The sequence below is a fragment of the Python bivittatus genome, unplaced genomic scaffold (assembly GCF_059951505.1).
Source record: "Python bivittatus isolate LINGU-HERP-01145 unplaced genomic scaffold, Pbiv_v1 ctg000060_np1212, whole genome shotgun sequence".
NCBI classification, from domain to species: domain Eukaryota; kingdom Metazoa; phylum Chordata; class Lepidosauria; order Squamata; family Pythonidae; genus Python; species Python bivittatus.
The window spans coordinates 15381726-15397607 of record NW_028277044.1 but is presented as its reverse complement, the minus strand read 5'-3'; the positions used below and the strand labels follow the sequence as shown (position 1 = coordinate 15397607).

The following is a 15882-nucleotide window of genomic DNA, read 5'->3' as shown; positions in this document are numbered from 1 at the left end:
CGGAAGCTACAGCTGGTCCAGAATGCGGCCGTGTGGGCTATTTTTGGAGCCCCAAGAAGGGCCCATGTAACACTGTTGCTCCCTGAGCTGCATTGGGTACCAGTTTGCTTCTGGGTCCAATTCAAGGTGTTGGTTATTACCTTTAAAGCCCTACATGGCATGGGGCCAGGTTACCTAAGGGACCGCCTCTCCCCTATGACTTCAACCCGTCCCACCTGATCACACAGAGAGGGCATGCTTCGGACCCCCTCAGTAAAAGAACTCCGATTAGCGGGGTCCAGAAGACGGGCCTTCTGTGCGGTAGCCCCTGCTCTTTGGAACATTCTGCCCGCGGAGGTGCGATTGGCCCCCTCACTCCTGGCCTTCCAAAGGACCTTGAAGACCTGGCTCTGTCACTTGGCCTGGGGCGGGGAGGGAATACCTCAAGCAGGGAGATGGCTAGTCCCATAGTGGCTGGCTGTCCCCGGCCCGATTTCCCATCTTCTTGGATTTTCCTTTTCTAGTATTGTTCTTAATTCTAGATGTATTATGTATTTTATATATATTTATAGTTTTAATGTTTTTTGTAAGTCGCCCAGAGTCCCCCATTGTGGAGGAGATGGGCGGGGGAGAAATCCAACCAACCAACCAACAAACAAATAAATAAATCTTGGGGACACACCCTAATGAGTGGTAAAAATCATGCAGAAGGCCCTGGTTCAATCTCTGCTTTTTAAAAGAGCAGATAGGTGATTTTATCTATTTATTTAAATGATTTATAGAGCTGCCCACTTCACAGCAGTGACTCTTATGTCTCCACCTGAAAACAGCTAGCAGTACCAGAAGACATTAGTACTTATTTATTGTATTTATATTCTAACTTCTCTCTGAGAGCTGAAGCCTGCTGACATGGCATTCTCCTATAATCTGATGCTCTCCCCTAATTTTACAGAATAACTAGCCTCAAATTTAATCAATAAACTTCACGGCTTGGTGGGGCCTTGAACATGGGTAACCCTAGCCAAATTCAGCACCTTAAAAACTATACTACCATGCCTCTTAGTAGGAAATGGACAGATAGAATATGGTAGCTTCAATGTTTTCGTGTATGTAATATATGATTCTACTATTTATAATCTTTTGCTGCCTGTGTTTTCAAATACTATTATCTTAGTAAAAACCCAGGAGTATGTTTTAACATTGGCCTCTCTAGACTTGAATCGCACATAAAATTACAGGAACAGAGAGTTGAGATGGGAAGAACTTCTTCCTGAGAATCAACTTCAATCTCAGTAGATAGTATTTGGGTTAGACAATCTAATTTAACCCTGTTATAATGTCCTATTGGGCCTTACATTTGTTATAGCAATGATTTGTGGACAGGAGGCAACAATGAACGCATTACAAATTTGCATTATTTTTCTCATTCCCCCCTAAATCTTAATTCATTTTCAGTCCCTATTATCAGCCAGTGTTCCACTTTAGTTTTTCTCACATGCAGTAAAGCTACAATTCTTTCCCCCTTCAAATTGTGAAAACGGTACTTTAAAATAATTGAAGTAGGATTACTATTAAATGAAGGAACCCAGTCACAGCTAGAGAATATGGTGTGGAGGAGTGTGTGGTGACTGCATACATTTCTTTTCCCTTAAAATCTTTTGGACTGATCTGTCTCTACAAGAAATAGTTATGTCAGAATACAACCTTAAAGAGAATTCTTCCTTAACTCTCTCACTAAATACACATTTGCACTGAATGTTCAGATTGTTCCAAAACAGCCTTTTAAGCCAAACCAGAGTTTAAATTAATCTTACCATGTGTTCTCTTTTTCCCACATAACTCAGTGGGATTTTCCCCAATCTAGTACCCTCAGTTGTGTTGGATCTCAACTCTCAGAATTACTAGCTAGCTGTCCTGTTTGGGAATTATGGGAGTTAACTCCCATAATCAAGTTGCAGTAGGCTAACATAAGCAACATAATGTAAACTGCAATGTGAATGCTCTAACTTGGATATCAGAACAGAAATTATGTACTTACTGTGAACCACAGAAACTAGGCAGGAGCAACAACAGGAAAAGGAATAGTAACTTTCCATTTCTTCTATTGAAATGGCAGCACAACTCATCTTCACACAAATGAGCTTTATTTTACTCTTGGAATGAATTTTGTTCCTTTAAAATCATAATCTATACAGAGCGATTTGCAATTGCTTGTCAGCCCTAAATCTCTCTTTGCAATAAAAGTTAGTTATAGTAATTTAAGCAGGATGTTTACTTAAACCAGGTAGGCCTATTTATAAACCACACCTTTAGAGTACTCTTCAGATCTAAAATTAAGTACAAAGACAGGCATCTTGGTTATCATTTTTTTAGTATTGCAATGCATACTGCAATGCAATACAATGTTTTTTTCACCTAAAATATTTTTCTAGAATAAAATAGTTTGACAGTGTTTTCACTAAAATGATGCTTCAAGTTTGGAAGAGCAAATATATAGCTTTGATAAAGGATACTTCTCCTTTAACTCCTTTAATAACACATATAGATCAAGATAATCATTATGGTTTGGCTAAAATTAAATTTTTGAGAGAACACAATCTTTGTAGACTAGCAGATTTTTATAGAAATTGGGAACCTCTCAATAAAGATCAGACAGAGCAACACCCAGGCGATAAGTTAGCATGGTGCTTTTGGTATCAGCTCAAATCTCTTTTGGGCAATAGCAATATTAGAGCTTCAGCAATATGGCCTTATACCACTTCTGAGAATTTAATACTTTACTTAGAACAACCAAAAGGAACCACCTCAAAAATTTATAGATATTATTGCAAATAGAAATAGGAGATCCACCCCATGGTTTAAAGGAAGCTTGGGATAATGATCTTGGTAAATCTATACAGGAGACAAATTGGCAGAAATTATGGAAGCTGAGTGGATTACCTTAGCTTCAATGCAAGAACTGCGATGGAAGATTATACATTGCCCGTACTTGACTCCAGTTAGATTGGCACATATATATCAAAATTATTCTTCCAAATGTTGGAGAGGTTGTCAAAAAAAAAAAGTCTTTTTTTTTCATTTGGTGTTCATGCAATAAAGCTATTCCTTTTGGTGTAAAATTTTTGGGGAGATAAGTACCATCTCCTCATAAACAAAGAATTGAATGCTCCCCAGATTTAGGCTTACTGCATTATTCACAGGACCGAACCTCAAACTTTAAAATAAGGAACTTACTATCTAATTTTAGCAGCTAAATAATAATTGCCCAACATTTGAAAACTCTACATAACAATTGAGAAACTAGGCCTCTTCAATTACTACATTAGAAAAATTTACAAAGTTAAAATAATGAGACATCAGAGGCAGGAACCCTAATTTTATCAAATTGGGATGGCTTTTATGGATTATTGCAATAGCAGTACCTATAATATGGTAATATTTTACATATACGGTAATTTATACATGTATATTTTAGTAGATTAATATTCCAAGTCCAAACCATCCATTTTTGAGGTCCAGCATGAACTTCTAATGTCTCCCCCTAGCCACATGTACACATCATGATATAAACATAAAATTGCATGTGCCACCAAATAAATAAATAACCTGAACTTCTCTTCTCTATACTTTGAAACTATACTTTCCCTTCCCCAGCCTGTGGCATTTCCACCCCCACAATTAACGCTGCATCATGTAACCCACAGCATGCTTATAAAGGCTATTTTATAAATACAGGTTTAGCACTGTTTCAGAAGTAAGCACTTTTGCTAATTTTAACATATTATCCATCTTAAAGATATTTGAAAACCTATGCAAGCAGCAAGGCTGTAATATTTTATAAGTAGATCAATTGGCTCTAGTCTTCGTTATGCCAAACTGAATCAGCGGCCTGATGATCACAGGAGTTTTTATTCTATGTGAAAGAGGTAGAACATATAGTGGGGTTTTTTTTTGCCTTTTTCACATAGGTTGAAGGGATTTTGTCTGTCATTTTCTACAGTTTCCACTTTTTTTTTTTACAATTATCCAAGCATTGCATGTTGCTTAAACTATGCCTCTTTTAAAAATCCTGGAGCATTCACTGGTGCTTTAACTTTTTTTTTATTCACATTGTTTACCCTCCTTATAATTCTAGCTGCTTGGTTTGTATTGTATTTACAGCCAACAAGGCAAGGAGAGTCTGAAATCCCATCAACAACACTAGCTCCATTGTTTCTGAAACCCATCTCCCTGATTATTACAATTTTTGTACCATCAGCAATCACCCTTTCTACCTGTAAAGTAGTTCAGAAAGTGGCAATTGAGCATACTAAAGTTAAGAAATGAGAATCCATACTTATTCTGAAGCACAATATTCCATTTGTGTTACTTCTGCACTTTTGGGATAGGGTTGCAGCCTAGAACAGGCTTCCCAGATCATCAGGTCCCAATGAAGTTTTCCACTACTCATACCACTGATACCTCTGCAGTTTCTCATGGGAAGAAATTGTCTACATATATTTGAGAAGAGATAACTACTTATCCTAACTATTCATACACACTAATGGGATCAGAGCTAGTAATGACTGATGAAGAAAGAGGTCTTGGAGTAATGGTAAACAGTTCAATGAAGATGTCAAAACAATGTGCATCTGCTGCAAAAAAGGTCAACAGGGATAATAAGAAATTGTATTGAAAATAGAGATGCTAATATCATAATGTGGCGTGACTGTATCTAGAATATTGTGTGCAGTTCTGGTTGCTGTACTTCAAAACAGATATAGTGGAACCAGAGGAGGTTCAGAGGAGGGCAACTAAGAAGATCAAGGGACTGGAACAGTTTCTCTGTGGGGAAAGTTTGTGACATTTGGGGCTTTTTACTCTAGAAAAGAGGTGAACGAGAAGAAAATGATTGAGGTGTGGACAAGGAGAAGCTATTTTCTCTTTCCCAAATGAAAGCTTGACAGACTTCAAAAAAGGACTGGACCACTTCATGGAAGTCAAGGGGACCAATGGCTATTAGCCTTGATGGCAGTGTGATTGCCTCTGAAGACCATCTGCTGGGAGACTAGTGGGCTTCCTTGTACAGCTGGTTGGCCACTGTGTGAACTGGTGGACTAGATGGGCCAGGAGTCTGATCCAGCAGGGCACTGCTTGTTATGTTCTAAGAGCACTTGATTTCAAATTCCAAAACATAATTTGTACAGAGGAACAGTGGTGTTTTGGAGGGTGGGAGACATATTTCCTGGTGAGTTTTCACTGCTGTTGCAGCAGCTGATCTTGGATCTCCTCAGTCATAGTTCAACATCTTATCCACTACAAAACTCTGGTTCTCTCATTATTTCTGTCAGTTTTATTTTGTATTTTATTTTTAACTCTTTTAATTATGATGCACTTCATGCTGCATTTTTATTATGTACAGGTAGTCCCCGGGTTAAGAATGCTTGGGTTACAGACAACCCATAGTTAAGAACGGAGCCCACTGTAGCAAAATTCAAGTTAAATGTACAATGATTCGAGTTAAATACACAATGGTTTGAGTTCATTACACAATATTACTTATACAGTATTATACAATAATACTGTCCTGGCTTACATACAAATTCAACTTAAGGACAGACCTTGGGAACGGAACTCGTTCTTAAACTGGGGACTATCTGTACTGTACTGTGGTAATTACAGCAGCAGCAGCAGCAGCAGCAGCAGCAGCAGCAGCAGCAGCAGCAGCAGCAGGTCACTTTTCTTTTTACCTCTGATGTATTATTTAGCTTCCATGAGTACTTCTTGGCTTTTAAGAAAGGCTTCATGAATTATTTTTAGTTTGGATGATGACAGTGCAATAAAGGAGGATTTTGACACTGCTAAACCTAGACGAGACAACACTGTAACCTGAGGGGAACCCAGCAGTGGACAGTTAGGCAGACTTCAGTCTTGTAGGATCTACTTTGCTTTCATTAGAATTCTGAGATCCATTAACTACTGAAAGGGTGGAATCCAGAGACTTTTTCCACTGAAAGAACCAGTGCAATCAGTAGAAAGAGAAAGGCAGCTATTCTCTTGGCTCCTGAAGTTTTCTCAAAATCTGTTCCAGAGGTCTCTGGAGGAATCATCTGAAAAAGGACTGAGGCTCGCAGGGGTGATAAAAAACAGACTTACTGTGCAAGCAGACTCCCTTTGCAACAATTGATTCTGCCACCCTTTAAAAACCACCCGAGCTGGGAATTCTTCTGAGTATCCAAACTGAATGTAAAGCACAGTTCTTTCACATAAAAATCCACAAGGATGTCAGAAAAAGGCAGAGCAGTTGGGACCCATATATCTGTCCATAATTTGAGCCCTAGCCTTGGAACCCAATTGTTTCTTTATACATACACACATACGTATAATTAAATTTTCCAAAAAGTTAAAATACAGAAAAAATCCAAAAAAAGGGGGGGGGGAGAAAAAAGCATAGAAAAAGAAGAGTAGCTTCCAATTTTCCTTGGTACAGATATAAATGTAAAATACATTTATCTCTTACTTTGATATCTAAAAGTTTACATAATAAAAATAGTTTTTAGTCTAATATTCAGAAAAATTCCTAAAATCAATCTATTTCAATAATACATATGATTTGTACAAGAAATTTCTATAGGTATAACATCAATCATCAAATCCCAAAATCAAAATTGCATTTTTGAGTGTCAAGGAAAAAGTCCAAGAATGGTTTCCAATTAGAAACAAAGCTGGACAACGCCCTCTCTTTAAGCAAAGTAGTGAGTTTCACCATCTCTGCCAATTCCATTAATTTCAATAACCATTCTTCAGCTGTAGGTATTTGTAAATCCTTCCATTTTTGTGCATATAAAAGTCTTGCTGTCGTTATCATATAAAGAAATAAATTTCTGTGTTGTCTTGGAACCCAATCTTTTCAATGCTTATCATATGATGATGATTTTAAACTATTAAGAAAATTAATCAGTTTCACCTCCAAATTCAAATTAACACCTACAGAAAGCCTTTTTTTTAAGTACTCACATAGACATTTCTTAAAATGAATAGAATAGAAACTTCATTGATTTAGTCATCTGGCCATATCAAAAGTATAAAATTGATACAAGTATACAAGTAAATACAAAGAAAACAGTGGGTCATATTCATAAGTCATCACCCCTACAGTTAACCCCAATCTGATCTTAGATAGTCTGTCTTCTTCAAAATGGCCTTTGATATAAAAAGTGCAGTCTTACTAGTGATATGCAGGTTCGTTCCCTGCAAAAGGTAAGACAGTTTCTTGTGGGTGCCCCGGTATTTTTTAGTTTTTAAAAAAGAACTTAGTTCAGGTTAAGTCCTATCTATATTTAGGACTTGTTTTTACAGAAACAGGCTCCTGGCTCCCACATTTTAAGAGAAGTTCCTTAAGGGCCACAATCTGTGCCGATGCCATAAGGCAGCTCACCGACCACAGCTATCCAGGTTCTCTAATTCCAATCATAAAGATATATAACAGCAAAATAGTCCTAATGATTACATATGGCGCAGAATTGTGGGGATATATAAATGCCCCCTTATTGGAACAGATATAGTCCATTTTCTTGAAATGCATCTTGGGGGTGGACATGTATATACCAACTCCAGCAGTAAGAGCAGAGTTGGTATACTCCCTATACAAGCAATCTAGTAATTAAAATATTCAACTATTGGCTGAAGATCTTATCTATGGACCCAGATAGATTACCCAGATTTTGTTTGAAGAGCAGTTGCATAATATGCCTCCTCACACTTGGGCTGCCCAACTTTCAAATGCCATCTCACAATATGGATTCTCCATCTAATACCCAGTCCAATCAGAGCTGAAGGCCAAGAAAAGTTTCAAACAGTCATGGATGTGGCTGCCCAAGATGATACTGCATCCCTTAAACATGTTAAGTCCTTAAAGTGGCTGGCTCAACACAAATCAGCCTCCCAGTTAGAAAACTATTTAACAACTTATATGTCTCAACATCTTAGAGCTCATTTTGAACAACTAGATTCCATGGTAAGACATGGGAGGTTTCATGGAGTTCCATTTGAAGAAATACTGTTATCTGTGGTGCACCAGCTATTGAAGATATTGCACATATCTTCTTTGATTGCAAACTATATTCTACAGAAAGGACTGTTTACTTAGGTTCTTAAAATGAAGGCTGCAAAGGGTCAGCTTTCTCCAGTTATCAACATACGTTTCTAAGACCTCTTTCCAGTATATTTGACAATCCCTAAAGAGAGATCTGCCCACTAATACCCTCCCCTTGGATAAACAGATGAGCTATGAACAATAATCCAAAGTAAATATGGCTAAGAATTTTATTACTCTGATTAAACCATGTTACCTAGTTGTATTTATTATGCCACCATGTTAGTGAGTCCACACTTCACTTCTACAAAATGCCTATTATCTAATCCAGGGATATGTCATTTTAAACACAGTCAAATATAAGTCTGCTTCCAAGTGCCAGGTTAAAAAATGTTATTAGAAGTGAAGAAAGAGAGGACTTCCAGGTGAGGAAATGGCAAACTAGATGTCTCCAAAGGAGCGGACATGATGCCATAGCCAAAACCAACGAACCGGTGGCAAGCTTGGTCCAATGGAGCCTCTCTGAATAAAGAGAGGATGAGAGATCACCCACTTGTGCTCCAGACAGCTGCTCCTCACGAGGAGATCACAGGACAGCAGCCAACCCATGGGTCTGAAGACTGGGAGATGTGGGAAGCTATCAAGTTCCCAACCACTGCGGAGTCTTTAAGGACACTGGGTTCATCCAACTTCACTTTCAACCACTTTTGGATTTATAATTATTTTGAACTTAAGAGGTCTTCCAAGGAACAATTCTGAAAAACTACCCCATGAATAAACTTCATCCCAAAATAGAGAAACTAACCAACAGCTTATAGAATTTAAAGAATATAAAATAAATGGCAAAAAGCTAAATAAGAATTTAATTCAAGGAAGCTATAAACAAATTAAGGGATCAAATGAATTTGAAATATTAGGACTTTTGCTAGGACTTTTAAAATAACTAAATAAACAAATTATCTTCATGGGAACATAAATTGTTTAATCTACCAGAAGAGAGAGGATTGGTCGAAATTTGAAAATAAAGAAACAAAGAAATCTGAGATTTCATGATTATAGAAATGGGACACTAAAGGGGACTAAAGTTCCAGGCAGGAAAAGAAAAAAAAAGGGGGGGGGGCTGTCCTTTATTCTTGAACTGAAAGAAAAGTGGTGAAATTTATAAATTGACAAAGGTATGACACTTGAGACATTTCAAAGGATTTTTGAAGAACTGAGAGACAAGCATATAGCTAAACTGACAACAATAATTTCTGTACCTGCAAATGCATTTTTTGAAGAAGACTTTAAAGAAGAAAAGAAAGATATGAAAGAAAACAACAGAAGTTTTCTTTTTTGCAAACTCTACAACCAGAACTGAATAACTGATTCACATCCCTGGATTCAGCCTAAGCTTGATTCTGGTAACTTTATTAACATAAGCCTTTAAAACAATGAAATCCTAAAAGTTAGGTATGGAATATCTGAACATGCACTTACTAAAAGTTAATATAGAAAATCTGAGGATAAATTAGTCAACGCTAAATCCATTTTTAAATGGTCTTTGGTCAGCATAAGACAGAAATATCAGTACCACCACAGAAAGTAAGAACATTCAAAATAGTATAGTATGCTAGTTAAAAAGAAAGACTTTGAATGAAAACCATTTGAAATAGAATGGATAACTGTGTACTAGAATTGTAGAGTTCGAGGGGACCACAAGATCATGCAGCCCAAGCTTTTGAAATGTGCAGGAAAACCAGTTACTGGTGGCTGTCCAGCTTCTTAACCTCCAGAGATAGAAAACTCACAACTGCAACAGGTAGACAGTTCCACTGTTTCTGTGGCCATGGAAAATAATTGTTGGCCATTTTTCCAGCAGCTTCTCTTTATGTTCCTATGCATGTCTATCACAACCCCCAAGTCTTCAGACTGAATCCCAAATTTCGTCAACCTACTGTCAAAGGGCATGGCTTCAACTCCCTCTATTATTGCCCTCATGTAAACCCTCTCTAAACTGTCATCCTTCTGGAAATGTGGTGCCCAAAATCATACCCAATACTCCCAGTGTAGTCCCACCAGTACTGAGTAGAGAGGAATACTGATTTCACATGTCTTTGGTATGTTGCTTCTTCTGGGGTAGCCCAGAACTGGGTGATCACTTCTAGGAGCTGTCTTACATTGCTTACTATTATGTTCAGTTTGTTGTCAAAGGGACTACACCCAAGTTCCTTTCAAATGTAGTGTTTTGAAGCCATGAATCCCCTATCTATTATGTGTCTCCTACATTTTTTCTTTCTAATAGGCTAAGGCTAGTAAGAGAGGCCTATTTTCTGCCTTTGCCTTCCTGATCTCATTCCTATATTTCTAGACTGATGCTCTGTATATTTCTTTGGTCATAAGCCCTCCCTTCCCCTTTCCAATAAGCATACTTCTTTAGTTTCAACACCTTTGTGAACTGTCTGTTCAACCACATTAGCTTCTTTAGATGTCTCCTCGTTCTCTTCTTCATTAGCACTGAGATTGCACTATCCCTAATTTCCTTTTCAGAAATCCCAGCTGGATACAGCAGCTTTGCCTTTAAGGTTTTCTTCCTTACTACTTTTCTTACTTAAAATTGGCCTTCCTAAGATCCATAGTTTATATTTAATTGTCTTTTACCAAATTATTTTTTTACCAAATTATAATCAAGAAGTTTAACAATGTGTGGTCATTTGCATCCACCCAAAGTTCCCACCACTTTAATATCATTAATCAACTCTTCCCTATTTGTAAGAACCCAGTCCAAGGCAGCAGATTCCTTAGTACCCACCTCCATTTTTTGAACAAGGTAATTATTGCCAACAAAAATCAAGATTTTTTTCCCGATATCTTGTTTCTGGCATAATTAGACTTCCAACAAATATCTGGGTAGTTGTAATCTCTTCATATTTTTTGAGGTTATATTTAATAAATCTTTGAGTTATATTTAATATAAATATATTGAACTTTCCATTTCAGTTATATTTAATAAATTTAAATTTATATTTAATAAATCTCCCTTTATATCTTCTTACTGGCAGTATATAGCAGACTTGTAGCAAGCTATCTTTTCTGTTAGACTATCCTTTTATTTTAACTCAGATGCTTTCAATACTTGTGTTACACTGGACTTATGTACAGGCAAGTTCATTCCTAATACACCACACTTGCCTCCTCTTGTAGTCCTCTCTTCCCATCAAGCCCAATGTTCTACTGATGGAATTTATCCCATTGTATTTTTATAATCCTTATTATGTCATATTTGTCTTGGTATCTTAGGACATCTAGCTTATCTTGCATATTTCCCATACTTTGTCATTAGTGTAGAGACATTTAAAATAACGGATTGGATTCAATGTGTTCAATCTCCCTTTTCCTTAATTCCTATATTTCCTTTGTTTTTTTTGTCAAACTAGTAATTTCCACTACACTGTACTACACTTTCCTGCTACATTTAACCCATTACTAGCCAATTTTCTATCACAGAATAGCAGTGTTAACAGCAGTTATACAATCAAGCTTAGTATTTATATACCAAAAGGAAGACTATTACATGCTCCTGCACACAACTTTGTAACACTATGTGCTACAGAAGAGTTGCTACCAGAAAGTAAGAAAACAAACAAAATTTGGTTGAGCAATCACACATCCCAGCCTGAACTGGAAAATAAAAGAAGGGCAAATATCTCTACAGAATTGAGACTACAGAAGCACATACTCACTTGTCTCAATGGTTCATCACCACATGGGCATAAACATTCTAAGAAAGGAATTTTATTATATCTTCCATATAATAGAGCCAACGGGAGAGCATCACAAAAGGAATGGCTATATATTAAACAAGGATGCAATATTTTAAATACAGAGAAAAAAAGAGGGGGAAGAAAAATAGAGATAAGTGTTTATATTTTTATACACACACACATACACACACAGTATGTATACACACACACACAGTGTGTGTGTATGAATGAGCATGCAATACAAACATTGCCATTTTATGGATAGTAGTTAGCAGTTATGTTAAAAACAATTTCTCACCCGACCGCACGTGGCAAGGGTAATTTCTTCCATGCCTTTTTGTAAGAGATCGCTGTACGGCTGAGGTAAGCCTGTGACGGAAATTACTAACTCTGTGAAGCATCTGGTGATGGTTTTCTTGTCCATCTCTTGAATATCCACGTTGTGACATGGTGCTGTTGTCACATTAACTTTTAAAGTTTCCTAGAATGAAAACCTATACAATCTTTCTCTTGAAGCTTTGATTGCAGTTGATACTCCAATGCTAATTAAAAGGGAGTCTTTTTTAAAGTTACCAAACACTGCAACATTAGAAGATAAAGTTAAATCACATTTATTTCATTAAGAACAGCATTGAGTTTCTTGAAGAGCTTACAGTATACTTTGCTGCGCAAATTTCAAAGCACATTACTTTCTTGATGCACAGAACACATCCACTGCTTCTCTAACAGCTGTTTCTTCAAGACACACACTTGATCCAGAGGTGTTTTTAATTAGAATCTCTGAGTGAAGTTGCATCCAAGAGTATAGTCTCTCTCTTTACCACATATCTTCTCATAGTATTTGAGCATTTTCTTTCATTTCTAAGCTACTTCTATTACTCTGCATACTTGTAACTTCCTTCTAATTGCCCTGGAATATTCTCTGAATTGCCAAGCAACAGGCGTCCGTACAGAAGAACACGTTAAGGTCCTCTTCGAATATTCACAAATCAGCATTTAATGAGACAGAAATATTTCACTGAAAACTCCAAAAGTTTCAAATCCTAGGTTTGACTGTCAAATATTTCGTTTTCCCTCAAGGTTGGTTCTAGGTTGCTGATTTCAGCAAGGCGGAGAAAGCTACCAGTGTTCAAAATCAAGGTTTATGAACTCTCCCTATAACAAGCATTAATTGTTCCTTCAGCCCATCCAGTAAGAAATACGCTGCTTCGGAGCTCTTCAAAGCTGAAATGGACTTTTCCTCAAAGCATTTGAAACAGAAAAGAGAACAACTCCCAGAAAAGCTCTCGTTTAATAAACAAATTGCAATGGGAAGGAAGGGAGGGGATACAGACCACTGTTCTGCATCTGTTCTCATCTTATTCAACACAGGAGAGAGAGGAAGCTGATTACACTGCTTTCCTTGGCAGTAACTCCTTTCCATGAAAGAGATTTAACTGTGGGTGCATTCAGAAAGCCATCACTTTCCCACAACAGTGTGAAATGTAACAGGCTAGTCTAACACCACACAAGACTTGGAGTTGAGCATTATCTGTTTCTTATGTGAAAAACACATAAGGTGCGTAATCTTCACTTTTTTTTTTAACAAACATGTATCTTTAGAAAGATATACACACAAAAACAATTAGAAGATTGGAACTTGTGAAGTAACTCAACTGTCATGCTGTGGCTTATGGAGTTTTTTTAAAAAATCATGTGACCACATAATGAAAGACAATGACTTTTTTTTTTCAGTGAAAAGAACCAACACCTTTTAGAGCTAGCTGTATCATTCTTCAGTTTGTACTGAAATAAATATTCATTTTGTTTTCATCACAGTTAAGACTTTTCATGATATGCAGTTTGGCTATTTTCTTTTTGTAGCTGGACTTAAGGGTTGTTCTTTAAAACGCATGTTATAACGACAGCTTGGAAAAACATGACTTATGGTTTACGTACATATGAAGACAAATCCAAATCAAACAATAAGAAAAAAAAGTGAGTTCCTGGAAACAGTGACAGTGTACCAGTGTTGGTACTAACTAACTGAAAGTATTACTATATTCATATGTGTCACACCCTTTTTGTTTAAAATTTAAATTGTTAAAATTTAAATTGTTAAAATTTAAAACTTGATTTTAAAAACTGCATACCACAATAGGTGCCATACCCAAGACTTCAGAGGCCAATAATTTTTCTGATTTTATTCATCCAGTTCAAAATATTTTTTCCTAATTTGGAAGTCTGCTTCACTGGGCAGAGCCCCCAGAATAGGAAACATATTTAGGTAGTAAGTATAGTACATAAGTATAGCATAAATACAGTGTAAGTACAGTAAATACTTATTCACTGTATGTTTAAATGAGAATACTATAATTCAATGTAAACTTGCAAAATATTATAAGTGAGCATACAAAGGCTACTGCTGAGCACAGAGGTGTCTGAATGAAAAAAGGGTAGGGCTTCAATTGCATGGTTGTGGCTGCCATCTTGACCTTTTTGATCCCCTTCTTGAGGACACCCCTGGCTGAGCAGTGGAACTTTTGCTTTCCATGCAAAAATCTCAGATCTATCCTTGGGATCTCTCTGGAAGGCTGCTTTGACAGCAGGTGATGGCCCAAGTAGATCTGAACTGAGGAAGCTGAAGATAAGCAAAACTCAAGAATACACACACACACGCACGCACATACACACACCCTCATTCATATATAAAATGTCCATTAGTTAAGTATAACACAGATAACAAAAACTGAAGATTTCAAAATATTGCAGCAGGATGCACTCACAATGCCTGTAAAAAAAGAATGCTAAACTTATGGTAACGATGCAACTCATTTTACTTTGTGAACTCAGAGTTTGTGGATACAAATACATCTGTCACAGAAATCATAATTTGGAAGAAAAAAGATAGCTGCTCCGATTTCTTTTGAATACTAATCTGTAAGATTCAACTAGTTTTCTCCAGTCTCCATAACAACCCACAATTAATTAGCACCTTCAAAGAGAGCAAGGACTTAACAGTATTAATTGGAAATACTGAACAAATACCACCTGCTCTTCTTTCTCCCCTGTGCAAAGATGAAACAAACTGCAGCGGAGCTCAGACAAACAAGGCATTCTGAGAGTCTGAGCTATGCTCAAATAAGACTTCTTGATCTTCTGACAAACCTGTCAATTCCAATGAAATATCATCATATTTTTTCCTGGAAGATAGTTGGCTAGAAAGAGAGCCAGTTTGGTCTAGCGGTTACGGCTCCAGGCTAAACACCGGGAGACCACAAGTTCTAGTCCCGCCTTAGGCATGAAAACCGGCTGGGTGACTTTGGGCCAGTCACTCTCTCTCAGCCCATGATGTCAGGCTTGGGCGACAAGCCGGTAGGTCAATTCCTGCCACAACCAGTGGATCAACATTCAGTTGATCTGGAAAAAAAAAAAGGCAGACCTTGCACCTGCAGGAAAAACACTAGGAAGAGAGAGGGGGGGGGGGAGAGAGAGAGAGAGAGAGAGAGAGAGTTAGTTGGCTAGAAAGCCAGTGTGGCACAGTGGTCAAGGACTAGCACCAGGCTAAACCAGGTTCAAGCCCATCCTACGCTCTACCTACCGCACAGGGTTGGCACTGTGGGAATAAAATGATTCCCATGCAAGCTGCCATGAGCTCTCGGAAGAAGGTTGGGATATAAAGTAGTAAATAAAAATAAGATGGAAGGTTACATGGACATATATCAAATTAATGAGTCTGTGTGCGTGCATAAATAATTAGCATTATTGCTAAATGGATTGGTTGAGATACAATAGCAAATCACAACTGAATATTAAAAGAATAACTGTCAGTGAGATGCTACTGCTTGATCCAGACTATTCTACCTGTGATTGGTTCAAGTGAAGTACAGCTTTTAAAATTCAAACGTTAAGCAGAAACTGTAGTTTATTCAAAACCATAGCTTTTCAACCTCCTTCCTTCATACAATTTATTTATTTATTTAAAATACTTATATAACCACTCATCTTATGCACCATAACCCGGGTTGGCTTACAAACAAAGCAGTATGTAGTAGTTTCTTCAAACAATAAGATTTTTTAAAATAACACAAAGCATATTGTATATTA

The 15882-nt window shown here is 37.2% G+C and overlaps 1 protein-coding gene across 3 annotated transcripts in view; it reads right to left on the bottom strand.

Moving 5' to 3' along the window:
- MCF2L (MCF.2 cell line derived transforming sequence like) overlaps positions 1-15882 on the bottom strand; it is a 120679-nt gene that overhangs the window by 77206 nt on the left and 27591 nt on the right. Inside the window, exon 1 of one of the 3 annotated variants that reach the window (XM_025163235.2) lies at positions 12095-13068. The exons of the other annotated variants lie outside the window; for them this stretch is intronic. Coding sequence (XP_025019003.2) covers positions 12095-12245 — 151 coding nt within the window. The 5' untranslated portion in view covers positions 12246-13068. Of the gene's footprint in view, positions 1-12094; positions 13069-15882 lie in introns of those variants that run through there. 3 annotated transcript variants of the gene reach the window in all.